The 16371-nt window shown below is 37.0% G+C and overlaps 1 protein-coding gene across 32 annotated transcripts in view; it reads right to left on the bottom strand.

Annotated features, from left to right (window-relative positions):
• The window catches only part of LOC147355172 (uncharacterized), an 814003-nt gene that overhangs the window by 577136 nt on the left and 220496 nt on the right, over window positions 1-16371 (bottom strand). The window contains exon 5 of one of the 32 annotated variants that reach the window (XM_086346819.1): window positions 2040-3312. The exons of 28 other annotated variants lie outside the window; for them this stretch is intronic. In XM_086346819.1, coding sequence (XP_086202945.1) covers window positions 3294-3312 — 19 coding nt within the window. In that variant the 3' untranslated portion in view covers window positions 2040-3293. Of the gene's footprint in view, window positions 1-2039; window positions 3313-4121; window positions 6103-16371 lie in introns of those variants that run through there. 3 more of the 32 variants (XR_015144312.1, XR_015144314.1, XR_015144310.1) reach the window with 3 other exon arrangements.

Genomic DNA, 16371 nt, shown 5'->3' with positions numbered 1-16371 from the left:
AAAATGTACTTGCTGTCACAGCTTATATCAACTTAGAAAGCAATTGTGAACATGGTTCTATGCGGGTGTCATTCAAGCAATTTGAAAACAGAATTAGTCGCTGCATCCTAAGCACCATTCATTCATTCATTCACTTATTCATTCTGTCCTTTATTCAGCAGGTACATTGTTCAGAGCTACTAAGTGCCTGGTTTTACATTAGGCAATATATTTACAACACTGGATATAGGTAACTGTCTCTGCCATCCAGGCACTTACAGTCTAAAAAGCAAATGGATGTTAAAGAAATAATGCTGCAGATAAGTACACTTACAATTGTAAGCAAGACTGTAGGGAAAAACATTGGCTGCTATGAAAGAATATTAACAGGGAACCTAAACAACATGCTTATTCTTCTTCAGCTAATGATGCAAGTCCCTCCTAGATCAGTTGGTAAAGAATCTACCTGCAATGCAGGAGAATGGGGTTCGATTCCTGGGTTGGGAAGATCCCCTAGAGCCAAATGGCAACCCACTCCAATATTCTTGCTTGAAGGATCCCATGGACAGGGGAACCTGGTGGGCTACAGTTCATGGGGTCGCAAGAGTCGGACACGACTAAGTGACTCTCACTACTACTCACTAGTAATTCAAGGAAGGCCACCCTAAGGAAACAGCATTTAAGTGAGGCTATGACAAAAAAGTAGAAGGTAATCAGATAACAGCAGAGGATGAAGAACTTCACTGAATGAGTAACTTAAGAAAAAGCCCTGCGGCATAAGGAGGTAGCAATTGTTAAGCAATCTCACCAAGATGAGTGGTCTACTCACATTGGGTACTGTAGGTTGGCAATAAACCAGAAAAATCAACTTAGAGAAAGAGAAAAAGAAATAAGGAGGGAGCATTAAATTTTGCACAATCCTGTAGGACCTGTTAGAGATTTTGAGTCAAAAGTTACTACTGCCAGATTTTCAGAGGGGATGAAGATATGTCCATTTGAAATAAATCATTCTGTTTGTTCTGTAGAGAATGGATTATAGACAGAGATCATGAAGCAGAAGAGAGACTAATTAGTAAGCTCTGTGGTACTCAGGCTGTAAGTCATAATGGCTGAGACTAACAAGGTCAACAGAAAGAAGGAATTTTGAGACACATTACATGTGCAGACTTGTTAGATTTGCTAACATAACAGACATGAGGACAAAGAGGAAATGGGAGCCAAGACCAAACCCATCCCAGAATAAATGAAGTTGTCTGTTAAAATAGGAGGCAGTGAAAGAGAAGCATATCTGAGGTACAAAATCAACACTGATTTTTTGACATGCTCAGATTGAGACTGCAATGGGTTGAATGTTTGTATCTCCCCAAAATTCATATGTTGACATCCTAATCCCCAGCATGATGCTATTAGGAAGTGGGACCTTTGGGGGATACTTAGGTGCATGAAGGTAGAGCCCTTTTGTATGAGACTAGTGCCCTCAATCTACCTGCAATGTGGGAGACCTAGGTTCAATCCCTAGGTTGGGAAAATCCCCTGGAGGAGGGCATGGCAACCCACTCCAGTATTCTTGCCTGGAGAATCCCCATGGACAGAGGAGCCTGTCAGGCTACAGACCATCGGGTTGCAGAGTTGGACATGACTGAGTGACTAAGCACAGCACACAGAACACTCACAATACAGAGCCCTCAAAAAGAGACCCCAGAAAGCTCTCTCAGCCCTTCAGCCAAGTGAGAATGCAAGAAGACAGTAGTCTGCAATACAGAAAAGGATCTGGTAAGTGACTCTTACAAGAATATGAGTAATGATGGAGAGGAAACACAACATGGTTTAGCTAATAAAGAAGCTGTATTGTGAGCAATAATCTTCTTAGGGTGAGGATGACTTGATTGAGGAAGGAGCTAGTGAGGAGATGGACAAGAGTTCAAAAATACAGGGAACAGAAGGAAGGGTCATTGTTGGAGAAAGGTCCTGAAGACATATTCAAAGTCGAGGTTGAGAAACCAACTTTTGAAAGAGAAAGGAAACATCTTCCTCTGCATCAGAAAGGAACAAAGAGATAGAAACTAGAGGTCTTAGAGTGAGTTCACACCCAGTGAAAATTGTTTCCTTCTTCTGAAACAAGAATATTTGATGTAGGAATGTAGTCATAAAAGGGCTCCTGTTGGGAATAGGTGGGATTTTTTTTTTAAATAAGTGGGATTTTTAACAGACGGTATAGGAAATGCAAAGTAAGATAACCATCAATTATCACTGAGGGAAAAAATGGGGCTGGAAACTTATATTAAAAATCAGTCGGACCAATCTGGTTAACTCTTTCCAATATTCTCAAGTGAAAGTGAAAGTTGCATAGTCTGGTCTGACTCTCTGCGATCCCATGGACTGTAGCCCACCAGGCTTCTCTGTCCTTGGAATTCTCTAGGCAAGAGTACTGGAGTGGGTTGCCATTTCCTTCTCCAACCAATATCCTCAATGTTCTCCATAAAATCTCTGAAAGATACAATGTTGTTCAGCATTTGATTGTTTCAATGTTTATTCAAGTTTTGATGTTCACTTTTATAGGTTAAGATTTTTTAAGACTTAATTCTCATTTTTTAGACCACATTTAGATTCACAGCATACTGAGTAGAAGGTACAGAGATTTCCCCCTATTATACTTCCTTCCTTCCCATAAGCACTGCCTTTACCATCAAAACATGTTCAGACTAAGGTGGATTCATGACATTATAAATGTGCTCAAGTGAACATATGTACATTAAAAGCAAAAGAATAAAAACTGAAGACTGGGTGATAATGATATGTCAATGTAAGTACATTAATTGTAACAAAGCTTCCTGTTTTTTAAAGATAAATTATTTCTAAAGCACTCTCTCATTGACATATCATGGGAATATGCCTCCACCCTCTAACCCCATCCTAGACCACCTGAACCAGAAGCCTCAGGTCAAAGAGCCTGAGAAATACCAAATGCGTCTTTGATCAGATAATCATGAGAAAGGCATTTTATCCCAACAGGATTTTGTAAAAGAGATCCAAACTTTGTTGCAACATATCTTAAAATGTCTAGAAAGGACAGCATCATAAGACTGAAAATGTTTCCTGTGGTAATAAATTCTCAGTTACAATCAAAGTACAAAGGGAAAATTTAATATACCATAACAGTCACTGCTACAGGCAGCCTATGAAGTTTATTTTTTTTAGCAAATAGTAGACAGAGTTCAGTCCTACAGTCTTCACTCTAGACTTCCTTCTTCTTTACATTGGGCTCTGGCACAAATTCACAGCAGTTTTACCCTGTGGTCAGGTATGTGCTGTAATCATAGCAATTGCTTTATGCTAAACGAGATTAGTCAGACAAAGAAAAGAACAGTGTGATATCACTTGTGGAACTGGAAAAAGCCCAATCTGTAAAAACAGTAAAATGTTGGTTATCAGGGCTGGGGGGTAAGGGAATAGGACCAATTTTAAGGGTACAAACTTGCAAGGAGTAGGAAGTCCCAGAGATGCAAAGCACAGTACAGTAAATATAGATGATAATATCATTTTATACATCAAACTAAGAGACTAGTTCATAATTATTAAAAACCACTAAAAAGAAATGATTATTATGTGATGTTAAAGTGAAAGTGAAAGTCGCTCAGTCATGGAGTTCTCTAGGCTGTAACACTGGAGTGGGCAGCCTTTCCCTTCTCCAGGGGATCTTCCCAACCCAGGAATCACACCCAGGTCTCCCACATTGCAGGTGGATTCTTTACCAGCTGAGCCACCTGGGAAGCCCAAGAATACTGGAGTGGATAGCCTAACCCTTCTCCAGCAGATCTTCCCGACCCAGGAATTGAATTGGGGGCTCCTGCATTATAGGTAGATTATTTACCAGCTGAGTTACCAGCAAAGCCCATGTGATGTGAAAGAGGTGCTAATTATCACTATGTCAATCCTATTACAACATATAAATGTGTCCAACTAACATGCAGTACACCTTAGATTTATGCAATGTTATATGTCAAATATATTTCAGTAAAGTGAGTTTTGTTTTTTTTTTTTTGAGAAGGCAATGGCACCCCACTCCAGTACTCTTGCCTGGAAAATCCCATGGCCGGAGGAGCCTGGTAGGCTGCAGTCCATGGGGTCGCTAAGAGTCGGACACGACTGAGCGACTTCACTTTGACCTTTCACTTTCATGCACTGGAGAAGGAAACAGCAACCCACTCCAGTGTTCTTGCCTGGAGAATCCCGGGGATGGGGAGCCTGGTAGGCTACTGTCTCTGGGGTTGCACAGAGTCGGACACGACTGAAGCAACTTAGAAGCAGCAGCAGCAAAGTGTTTTTAATGTTGGGAAGCACATTTATAAACATAATATGTACAGATGTAAGTAAACCAAAGAATTTTAAATATTCTTAATACATCTTCTATTCAGAAGCTAAAAGGCTTCTGAAATTCCACTTTTTATATATTTGGACTTTGAAAAACCTAAAACATGGACCAATAAATATACTTTCTCACATGGTAAAGTGGAATTCACACCCCTACTTCTAGTCTATGATGTTTTTATGGTATTTTTTTCAGCTGTCATGTAATTCATCAATGAAAATCATTAGCATCTGAAACCACTTAGTGTTCACAGGATTCTTCCGTATAATTTCAAGTTATTAAGATACATAAACCTAACTGTGGAACCCATCTACACAAAACCCACTCACCACACTTCAGAATTTTAAAAGATTCTACTTTAAAATGAACAATACACAATGGAGAGGAAAATATCTAGAAGTACAAATAGGAAAAAATGAGCAGTGTGGCTTTGAAGATTTTATTTCATTGAATCCCTTCAAATTCTGAATTTCCGTGAAAATGGCTGCATTTTTAAATACTAAGTTAATGTAAAATATGCAAATAAAACTGTCTAAAGTCCTCATCGCACTATTTGAAATATTAATTAGTACTTAGAAAGCCAATGGGTGGGGGAGGAGGACTGCAAAGCAGTTCACAGGAAGAAGTGTCAAGAAGGAATTTCATAGAGAAATGGGTACTTGGAGTTCATAGTTCCTTTCTCTGAAAGCCATATTCTCTAGTACCAGGGCACAAGTGTAACATGCGAGACCTTCCACTCTTTGGGAATAGTGTGGAAAGGAGTGAGAGTCCATTATTCCATCTGTAAGGCATAATTTAAATCCAATATTTCCCCATATTTTCTCTAGTTACCTTAAAACAGGCTTAATAAATTAGGCCTTTGGCCATCTAGAATACCTTATCTCAAAGGAAAAAAGTGAGCTGAGATTCCAAACAGTTTTCCTCCCTAACATTTACCACTGTTCCTATGAATCAGCACTTCAAATTCTCAAGGGAGTTTGAAAATGTCCTTTTGATCTTATTCTTTAAAAGCAGCGCCATGCAGAGCCATTTGGGAGGATGTGTGAAGAAATAAGAATATTGATCCTGTCTTTATTTAAAGATTTTATATACTCTTTGCCAGAATTTTCCTGCATCCATTCTAATTTTTACACTATACATGAAAGTATCACATCTTGGTTATTAAGGATTTCTTGTCTGTTGGTCTAAGTCTTGTTTTGATATCCCCTTAATTTTGTACCCTAAGTTACTGCCTCACTTGCTCAATCTACTACCAGCCCTCTCTAAAAGGTATAAGGATGCTACCTCAAAGCAATATATTCCATTTGGCTTCCATTAGATCATGAGTATCAAATTAAAAATAAGATGATCATATTAATACTATGTCACATACCTGTGCCCATGGTTCCTATATATTTTGACAGTTGTCAAAGTCAATAGTGGAGTACATCAAAGTCCACATATTACCTGCCCTATAACATATCCTTGGAGAAGGCAATGGCACCCCACTCCAGTACCCTTGCCTGGAAAATCCCATGGACGGAGGAGCCTGGAAGGCTGCAGTCCATGGGGTCGCTGAGGGTCGGACACGACTGAGCGACTTCACTTTCACTTTTCACTTTCATGCATTGGAGAAGGAAATGGCAACCCACTGCAGTGTTCTTGCCTGGAGAATCCCAGGGACGGGGGAGCCTGGTGGGCTGCCGTCAACGGGGTCACACAGAGTCGGACAGGACTGAAGTGACTTAGCAGTAGCAGTAGCAGTATAACATATCCTATCAAAGTGAAATTCAGTTTTTTTGTAGGAAAACATTCACAGATTCTGATTTATAATCTATGTATAATAAGCACTTGCAGAGTTTGTCTTAAAAACATTTGTATTCTCAGTATTTGATGAAAATCACTGTGATTTTTCCTTTACAGGATAACGGCTGCCTTGACTTAATGTGCATAAGTTGTTAATCTAGTAAACATTTTCATTTGACTGTCATTCACTTGTAATTATCCTTTAGTAAATGATTTATGCCTTAGATCTCTGCTCAACTTTATATTATCATATTCATAATTTTATTAATTGATAAGATTCCTAATTATTATTAATCCTATGTTCAATTAACTTTTTAATTTTAATTATGATTATTGTCCACACTAAATTTTAACATTTTTATGTACTCAGATTTATAAATCTTTCTTCTTTCTGTATTAGAAAATCTTAGGGTCTTAGAAAACCCTTTCTCTGTTTCAGTGTATAAATATTCACTTCTATTTTGCTTCAGCAGATTTCTAAGTTCAGTTTTTCCATATAAATATTTAACTGATCTGGAATTCAGTTTGGTAAAAGGTGTGAGGTTGTTTCCCATTGGCTCCAGCACCATTTATTCAGTTATCCATTCTTTCCTCACGAGTTTGAAATGTCATCTCTATCATACACTAAAATCCCATATATAGTTGTTCTGTTTCTGGGTTTCTCTTCTGTTTCACAGATCTTTCTGTCTAGTCTGGCACAATCCTATTGTATATTATTTTTATGGTTTAAGAGTACATTTTACAATCTGGTGGGGGCATTGCTCTTCTTTAAAAATAAAAGTTCTGGCTGATCATTAAATTTTTTTCCAGATGAAGTTTAGAATCATTTGACAAGTTCCAAAAAAGTCCCACTGGGAATTTGATTAGAAATGTGTGAAGTTTATAGGTTAACTTGGAGAGAATTGACTTCTTCCTCTCCAGAAATTTCTCTCTCATCACTTACTCAAAAATTTTTTCTATGCCCCTTAGTAAAATCCAGGCATTTCCTTCATATAGGCATGCACAATTCTTGTTAAATTGACCCACATATGTGTGCATATATGTATATATATAGTCTTCCCTTGTAGCTCAGACGGTAAAGAATCTGCCCACAATGAAGAAGCCCTGGGTTCGATCCCTGAGTTGGGAAGATTCCCCAGAGAAGGGAATGGTTACCCACTCCAGTATTCTTGCCTGGAGAATTCCATGGACAGAGGAGGGGGTCGCAAAGAGTCAGACACAGCTGAGTGGCTAACACACATATGCATGTGTATATATGTAGGTATACCTATGTATAGGTATGTACATGTATATGTTTGTGTGTGTGGGTGTGTGTGTATTTATGTATATATAGTCATCATCCATTGCATCCTTTGTAACAGACATGCTAAAATGGAAAGAAAACAGCTTCTCCATAGTGTTTATCTCTATTCTTTTTTGAATTAATTTTTAATTGAATTATAGTTGCTTTAAAACTCTGTGTTACTTTCTACTGTGCAACAAAGTGAATTGGCTATACGTATACATATAGCCCCTCATGTTTGGATTTCCTTCCCATTCAGGTCACCACAGAGCACTGAGTAAAGTTCTCTGTGATAAAAATTAGATTGTCATGAGTTATCTATTTTATACATAGTATCAGTAGTGTATACATGTCAGTCTCAATCTCACAATTCATCCCATACCTCTCCCCTTTTACATCTTGGTGTTCACGTTTATTCTCTACATCTGCATCTCTATTCCTGCTCTGCAGATACATTCATCTGTATCATTTTTCTTGATTCCACATACATGCATTAATATACCTTCTTTGTTTTCCTCTCACTTACTTCACTCAGTATAACAGTCTCTACATCCATCCACATCTCTACAAATGACCCGATTTCATTCCTTTTTCTGACTAATATTCCATGTGTATATATGTACCACATTTGCTATCCATTCCTCTGTTGATGGACATTTAGGGTTGCTTCCATGTCTGTTGTAAACAGTGCTGCAATAAACATTGTGGTGTATGCATCCCTTTGAAATAAGATTTTCTCTAGTTATATGCCCAGTAGTGGGACTTCTGGGACAAACAGTAGATCTATTTTTACTTTTTAAAGGAACCACCATACTGTTCTCCATAGTGGCTGTATCAATTTGCATTTCCACCAACAGTGCAAGAGGGTTCCCTTTTCTCTACACCCTCTCCAGCATTTATTGTTTGTAGATTCTTTTTCTTCATATATATATATATATATATATATATATATATATATATATATATCTTTTATTGAAGTATAGTTGACTTACAGTGTTTCAGGTGCAGAGCAATGTGATTCAGTTGTGCATGTACACATTACTTTTGAAATTACTTTCCATTATAGGTTATTACAAGGTATTGACTACAGTTCCCTGTGCTGTACAGTAGACCTCTGTTGCTTGTTGCATATCTACTTTTTTTTCTTTTTAATTTATTTTTTTATTGAAGGATAATTACTTTACAGAATTTTGTTGTTTTCTGTCAAACCTCAACATGAATTCGCCATAGGCATACATATAGCCCCTCCTTTTGGACCTCCCTCCTATCTTCCTCCCCATCCCACCCCTCTAGGTTGATACAGAGCCCCTGTTTGAGTTTCCTGAGCCATACGACAAATTCCTGTTGGCTATCTATTCACATAATGCAATGTAAGTTTCCATGTTACTCTTTCCCTACATTTCACCCTCTCCTCCCCTCTCCCCATGTCCATAATTCTATTCTCTACATCTGTTTCTCCATGGCTGCCCTGTAAATAAATTCTTCAGTACCATTTTTCTAGATTCCGATTATATGCATTAGAATACAATATTTATCTTTCTCTTTCTGAGTCACTTCACTCTGTATAGTAGGTTGTAGGTTCATCCACCTCATCAGAACTGACTCAAATGCATTTCTTTTTATAGCTGAGTATATTCCATTGTGTATATGTACCACAACTTCTTTATCCATTCATCTGTCAACGGACATTTAGGTTGCTTCCATGTTCTAGCTATTGTAAATAGTGCTACAATAAACAATGGGATATATGTGTCTTTTTCAATTTTGGTTTCCTCAGGGTATATGCGGAGAAGGCAATGGCAACCCACTCCAGTACTCTTGCCTGGAAAATCCCATAGACGGAGGAGCATGGTAGGCTGCAGTCCATGGGGTCACTAAGAGTCAGACACGACTGAGTGACTTCACTTCCACTTTTTACTTTCATGCACTGGAGAAGGAAGTAGCAACCCACTGCAGTATTCTTGCCTGGAGAATCCCAGGGACGGCGGAGCCTGGTGGGCTGCCGTCTATGGGGTCACACAGAGTTGGACATGACTGAAGCGACTTAGCAGCAGCAGCAGCAGGGTATATGACTAGGAGTGGGATTGCTGGGTCATATGGTGGTCTTATTCCTAGTTTTTTAAGGACTCTCCATACCATCTTCCATAGTGGCTGTATCAATTTACATTCCCACCAACAGTGCAAGAGCATTCCATTTCTCCACACCCTCTCCAGCATTTATTGTTTGTAACCTTTTTGATGATGGCCATTCTGACTGGTGTGAGGTGATATCTCATTGTGGTTTTGATTTGCATTTCTCAAATAATGAGTGATGTTGAGCATCTTTTCATGTGTTTGTTAGCCATCTGTATGTCTTCTTTGGAGAACTGTCTGTTTAGGTCTTTTTCCCACTTTTTGATTGGGTTGTTTGTTTTTCTGGCATTAAGTTGCATAAGCTGCTTGTATATTTTAGAAATTAATCCTTTGTCAGTTGTTTCAATTGCTATTATTTTCTCCCATTCTGAGGATTGTCTTTTCACCTTGCTTATCGTTTTCCTCTAAGAGTTTTATAGTTTCTGGTCTTATATTTAGGTCTTAAATCCACTTGGAGTTTATCTTTGTGTATGGTGTTAGGAAGAGTTCAAATTTCATTATTTTACATGTAGCTGTCCAGTTTTCCTAGCACCATTTATTGAAGAAGCTGTCTTTGCCCCATTGTGTATTCTTGCCTATTTTGTCAAAATGGGCATGGGTTTATTTCTGGGCTTTCAATCTTGTTCCATTGGTCTATATTTATGTTTTTGTGCCAGTACTATACTGTCTTGACGACTGTAGCTTTGTAGTATAATCTGAAGTCAAAAAGGTTGATTCCTCCAGCTCCATTCTTCTTTCTCAAGACTGCTTTGGCTATTTGGGGTCTTTTGTTTCCATATGAGCTGTGAAATTTTTTGTTCTAGTTCTGTGAAAATGCCATTGGTAATTTGCTAGGGATCACATTAAATCTGTAGATTGCATTTGGTAGTATAGTCATTTTCACAATATTGATTCTTCCTACCCAGGAACATGGAATATCTCTCAATCTGTTTATATAATCTTTGATTTCTTTCATCAGTGTCTTATAATTTTCTGAGTACAGTTCTTTTGTCTCCTTAGGTAAGTTTGTTCCTAGATATTTAACTCTTTTTGTTGCAATGGCGAATGGGATTGATTCCTTAATTTCTCTTTCTGATTTTTCATTGTTAGTATGTAGAAATGCAAGTGATTTATTTGTATTGATTTTTTTATCCTGCAACTTTGCTAAATTTACTGATTGGCTCTAGTAATTTTCTGATACTATCTTTGGGGTTTTGGTGTATAATAATATCATGTCATCTGCAAACAGTGAGACCTTTACTTCTTTTCTGATCTGGATTCCTTTTATTTCTTTTTCTTCACTGATTGCTGAAGCTAGGACCTCCAGAACTATGTAGAAGTGAAAGTGAACATCCTTGTCTTGTTCCTGATCTTAGGGGGAATGCTTTCAGTTTTTCACCATTGAGAATAATGTTTGCTGTAGGCCTATCACATTTGGGTTTTACTATGTTGAGGTAGGTTCCTTCTATGCCCAGTTTTTGAAGTTTTAATCATAAATGGGTGCTGAATTTTGTCAAAGGCTTTTTCTGCATCTGTTGAGATTACCATATGGTTTTTATCTTTCACTTTGTTAATATGGTGTATCACATTGATTGATTTGAGTATATTGAAGAATCCTTGCATTCCTGGAATAAACTCAACTTGATCACAGTATCTGAGCTTTTGGATGTGTTTCTGAATCTGTTTGCTAAAATTTTGTTAAGGATTTTTGCTTCTGTGTTCATCAGTAATACTGGCCTGTAGTTTTCTTTTTTTGTGTTGTTTTTCTCTGCTTTGGGTATTAGGGTATGGTGGCCTCCTAAAATGAGTTTGGAAGTGTTCCTTTCTTTGCAATTTTTTGGAAAGAGTTTTAGAAGGATAGGCATTAATTCTTCTCTAAATGTTTGATAGAATTCTCCTGTAAAGACATCTGGTCTTGGGCTTTTGTTTTTTGGGAGATTTTTGATGACAGATTCAATTTCGGTACTTGTAATTGGGTTGTTCATAATTTCTATTTCTTATTGGTTCAGTCTTTGGAAGATTGAACTATTCTAAGAATCTATTCATTTCTTCCAGGGTATCCATTTTATTACCATATAGTTGTTTACAATAGTCTCTTATAATCCTTTGTATTTCTGCAGTGTCTGTTGTAACCTCTCCATTTCTAATTTTGTTGATTTGATTTTTCTCCTTTTTTTCTTGATGAGTCTGGTGAAAGGTTTGTCAATTTTGTTTATCTTCTTAAAGACCCAGATTTTAGTCTTATTAATCTTTACTATTGTTTCTTTCATTTCTTTTTCATTTATTTCAGCTCAGATCTTTATGATTTCTTTCCTTCTACTAATTTTGGTTTTTGTGGGTTTTTTTGCTCTTTTTCTGGTTGTTTTAAGTATAAAGTTAGGTTGTCTATTCAATGTTTCTCTTTTTTCTTGAGGTAGGATTATATTGCTATAAACTTCCCTCTTAGAAATGCTTTTGTTGCATCCCATAGGTTTTGAGTTCTTGTATCTTCATTGTCATTTGTTTCCAGAATTTTATTTTTATTTCCCTTTTGATTTCTTCAGTAACCTGTTGGTTATTTAGAAATGTGTTGTTTAATCTCCATGTGTGTATGTTGCTTACAGTCTTTTTCTTATAATTGATATCTAGTCTCATAGCGTTGTGGTCAGAGAAGATGCTTAATACAATTTCAATTTTCTTAAATTTACTGAGGTTTGATTTGTGACCCAAGATGTGGTCATCCTGGAGAATGTTCCATGTGCATGTGAGAAAAAGATGTATTCTTCTGCATTTAGATGGAATGTCCTGAAGATATCAATGAGATCCACCTCATCTAATATATCATTAAGACTTGTGTTTCCTTATTAATTTTCTGTTTTGAGGATCTGTCCATTGGTGTGACTGAGGTGTTAAAATCTCCTACTATTATTGTGTTACTGTCAATTTCTCCTTTTATGTCTGTTAGTGTTTGTCTTTGTATTGAGGTGCTCCTATGTTGGGTGTACAGATATTTACAACTGTTATGTCTTCCTCTTGGATTGATCCCTTGATCATTAAGTAGTGTCCTTCCTTATCTGTTGTAATCTTCTTTATTTTAAGGTCTATTTTGTCTGATATGAGGATTGTTACTCCAGCTTTCTCTTGCTTCCCATTTGCAAGGAATATATTTTTCCATCCTCTCACTTTCAGTCTATAGGTGTCTTTAGGTCTGAAGTGGGTTTCTTGTAGACAGCGTATATATGGGTCTTGTTTTTGTATCCATTCAGCCAGTCTGTGTCTTCTGGTTGAAGTATTTAATCCATTTACATTTAAAGTAATTATTGATATATATGTTCCTATTGTCATTTTTTAATTGCTTGGGATTGATTTTGTAGATCTTTTTTCTTCTCTTGTATTTCTTGACTATATAAGTTCCTTTAACATTTGTTGTAAAGCTGATTTGGTGGTACTGAATTCTCTTAACTTTTGCTTGTCTGAAAAGCTTTTTCTTTCTCCATCAATTTTGAATGAGATCCTTGCCGGGGACAGTAATCTTGGCTGTAGATTTTTCCCTTTCAGTACTTTAAATATATCCTACCATTCCCTTCTGGCCTGCAGAGTTTCTGCTGAAAGATCAGCTGTTAAGTGTATGGGTTTTCCCTTGTATGTTACTTGTTGCTTTTCCCTTGCTTCTTTTAATATTCTTTCTTTGTGCTAAGTCTTTGTTAGTTTGATTAATATGTGTCTTAGTGTGTTTCTCCTTAGGTTTATCCTGTATGGGACTCTTTGTGCCTCTTGAACTTAGTTGACTATTTTCTTTTCCATGTTGGGGAAATTTTCAACTATAATCTCTTCAAAAATTTTCTTATACCCTTTCTCTTTCTCTTCTTCTTCTGGGACCCCTATAATTTGAATGTTGGTGCATTTGATATTTGCTCAGAGGTCTTTGAGACTATCCTCAGTTCTTGTCATTCTTTTTGCTTTATTCTTTATACTTTACTTCATTCATTTACTTTAGAAGTTATTTCCACGATTATCTTCCAGCTCACTGATTAGTTCCTCTGCTTCAGATATTCTGCTATTGATTCCTTCTAGAGTATTTTTAATTTCAGTAATTGTGTTGTTTGTCTCTCTATGTCTATTCTTTCATTCTTCTAGGTCTTTTTAAAATTGATTCTTACATTTTCTCCATTTTATTTTCAAGGTTTTTGATCAGCTTTGCTATCATTATTCTGAATTCTTTTTCAGGTAGTTTGCCTATTTCCTCTCCATTTATTTGGACTTCTGTGTTTCTAGCTTGTTCCTTCATTTGTATAGTATTTCTCTGCCTTTTTATTATTTCTTTTAAGCTTATTGTGTGTGAGGTCTCTTTTTCCCAGGCTTCAAGGTTAAATTTGTTCTTCCTTTTGGTTTCCGCCCTCTTAAGGTTGGTCCAGTGGTTTGTATAAGCTTCATATAGGGTGAGATTTGTACTGAATTTTTGTTTGTTTGTTTGCTTTTCCTCTGAAGGGCAAGGCTGAGTGAGGTGGTCATCCTGTCTTCTGATGATTTGATTTGTATTTTTGTTTTGTTTGTTGTTTAGACGAGGTGTCCTGCACAGGATGCTACTGGTGGTTGAGTGATACCGGGTCTTGTATTCAAGTGGTTTCCTTTGTGTGAGTTCTCATTATTTGATACTCCCTAGGGTTAGTTTTCTGGTAGTCTAGGGTCTTGGAGTCAGTGCTCCCACTCCAAAGGCTCAGGACTTGATCTATGGCCATAATCTAGATGGAAGAGAGGCTGGTCCTTCCTCAGGAGGGGGCAGGTTTTCAGGGGTGAGTTGCTGAACCTGGACATGAAAGCAGACCCCAGGCAGGAGGCAAAGTTCCACCCTCCCAGAAACAAGCACAGCTGGCTCCAGGATCCCAGGTATATCCTTTCCTGAAGGTCTCCTTCCCCTTGTTAAGGCTAGTTAGTAACTCCCTTGCACAGTGAGGCAATAAAATAAAGACAGAAAGAAATGTCTGAGTTTGGATCAGAGAATGGTTCCTTGGAGGGCCAGGCCAAGAGACAGGGTCTCTCCTGCCCTAAAAGCCCCAAACTCAATTTTTTTTTTTGACTGATGGCCATTCTGACAGATGTGAGGTGATACTGTAGTTTTAATTTGCATTTCTCTAATAATACCTGATGTTGAACATTTTTCATGTGTTTGTTAGGCATTTGTATGTTTTCTTTGGAGAAATGTCTATTTAGGTCTTCTGCCCATTTTTTTTAGTTGTATTACTTATTTTTTTATATTGAGGTACATGAACTGTTTTTATATTTTGGAGATTAACACTTTAGCAGTTGCTTCATTTGCAAATATTTTGTTGCATTCTGAGAATTGTCTTTTAGTCTTGTCTATGGTTTTCTTTGCTGTACAAAAGCTTTTAAGTTTAATTAGGTCCCTCTTGTTAATTTTTATTTTCATTACTCTAGGAAGTGGGTCAGAAAAGACCCTGCTGCAGTTTATATTTTGCTTCTTTCCTGTCTTGCCCCTTAGTGGCCCCATGAATTGACAAATATTTTAAATATTTCTGTCCTTTCATTTACTAATGGAGAAAGAACCTATCCTTCCCATGTTCCCAGTTTATTATGAGGTACAAATAAGACAATGTACTTTATAGTATACTATTATACAGTACAAAGCTATGTAAATATCATGGTATATTGTGTATAAAGAAACACTAACTGCATCTCCAAAAATTAGAATAAATAAAGGTTTAAAATATCTAAATAACTAATCCATACTATTTTTACTGGAATTATCCAGATAAATGTTTACACATTCCATTTTTCTTCATATATATATATATATATATATATATATATATATGCTCACTGTTTTAAAGTGAACAATCTAAGAACTATAAAATAATGAAAAATAATATGATTTTATTTTAATCTAATATTTTATATCCATATTATGATAAAATAATGTCATGAAAATTTAAAAGCTGTTATGTCTTCAACTTTTTCCAAAATGGAACCAAAAGTCATTTCAAAGATACCAATTCATTTGTTTTTATTTAATTTTAAAATTAAAAGATTAGCTTATTTTTCTCACTGAATTTATATTATATATAAAGTATACAAAGATAAAAGGGAAATGTCACATTTAAAGTGGCATCTTGTCTTGTCACATGTACAGTGACATAAAATGTAATTGTGTAATAATGGCATCTGGTCCCATCACTTCATGGCAAATAGATGGGGAAACAGTGGAAACAGTGGCTGACTTTATTTTTCTGGGCTCCAAAATCACTGCAGATGGTGACTGAAGCCATGAAATTAAAAGACACTTACTCCTTGGAAGGAAAGTTATGACCAACCCCGACAGCATATTAAAAAGCAGAGACATTACTTTGCCAACAAAGGTCCATCTAGTCAAGGCTATGGTTTTTCCTGTGGTCACGTATGGATGTGAGAGTTGGACTATAAAGAAAGCTGAGTGCTGAAGAATTGATGCATTTGAACTGTGGTGTTGGAGAAGACTCTTGAGAGTTCCTTGGACTGCAAGGAGATCCAACCAGTCCATCCTAAAGGAGATCAGTCCTGGGTGTTCATTGGAAGGACTGATGCTAAAGCTAAAACTCCAATAATTTGGCCACCTCATGCGAAGAGTTGACTCATTGGAAAAGACCCTGATTCTGGGAAAGACTGAGGGCATGACAGAGGATGAGAAGGTTGGATGGCATCACTGACTCAATGGACATAGGTTTGGGTGGACTCCAGAATTGGTGATGGACAGGAGGCCTGGTGCACCACGGTTCATGGGGTCACAAAGAGTCGGACACGACTGAGCGACTGAACTGAACTGAACTGACTAACTTTAAATGGATATAATTAATCACACTTTGATATTTCT

The sequence above is a fragment of the Bos grunniens genome, chromosome 17 (genome assembly GCF_055505025.1).
Source record: "Bos grunniens cultivar Pamir isolate PY7600 chromosome 17, Bosgru_T2T1.0, whole genome shotgun sequence".
Taxonomy (NCBI): domain Eukaryota; kingdom Metazoa; phylum Chordata; class Mammalia; order Artiodactyla; family Bovidae; genus Bos; species Bos grunniens.
Note: the sequence above shows the minus strand (reverse complement) of the source record. Positions and strands in the feature narration are given on the sequence as shown.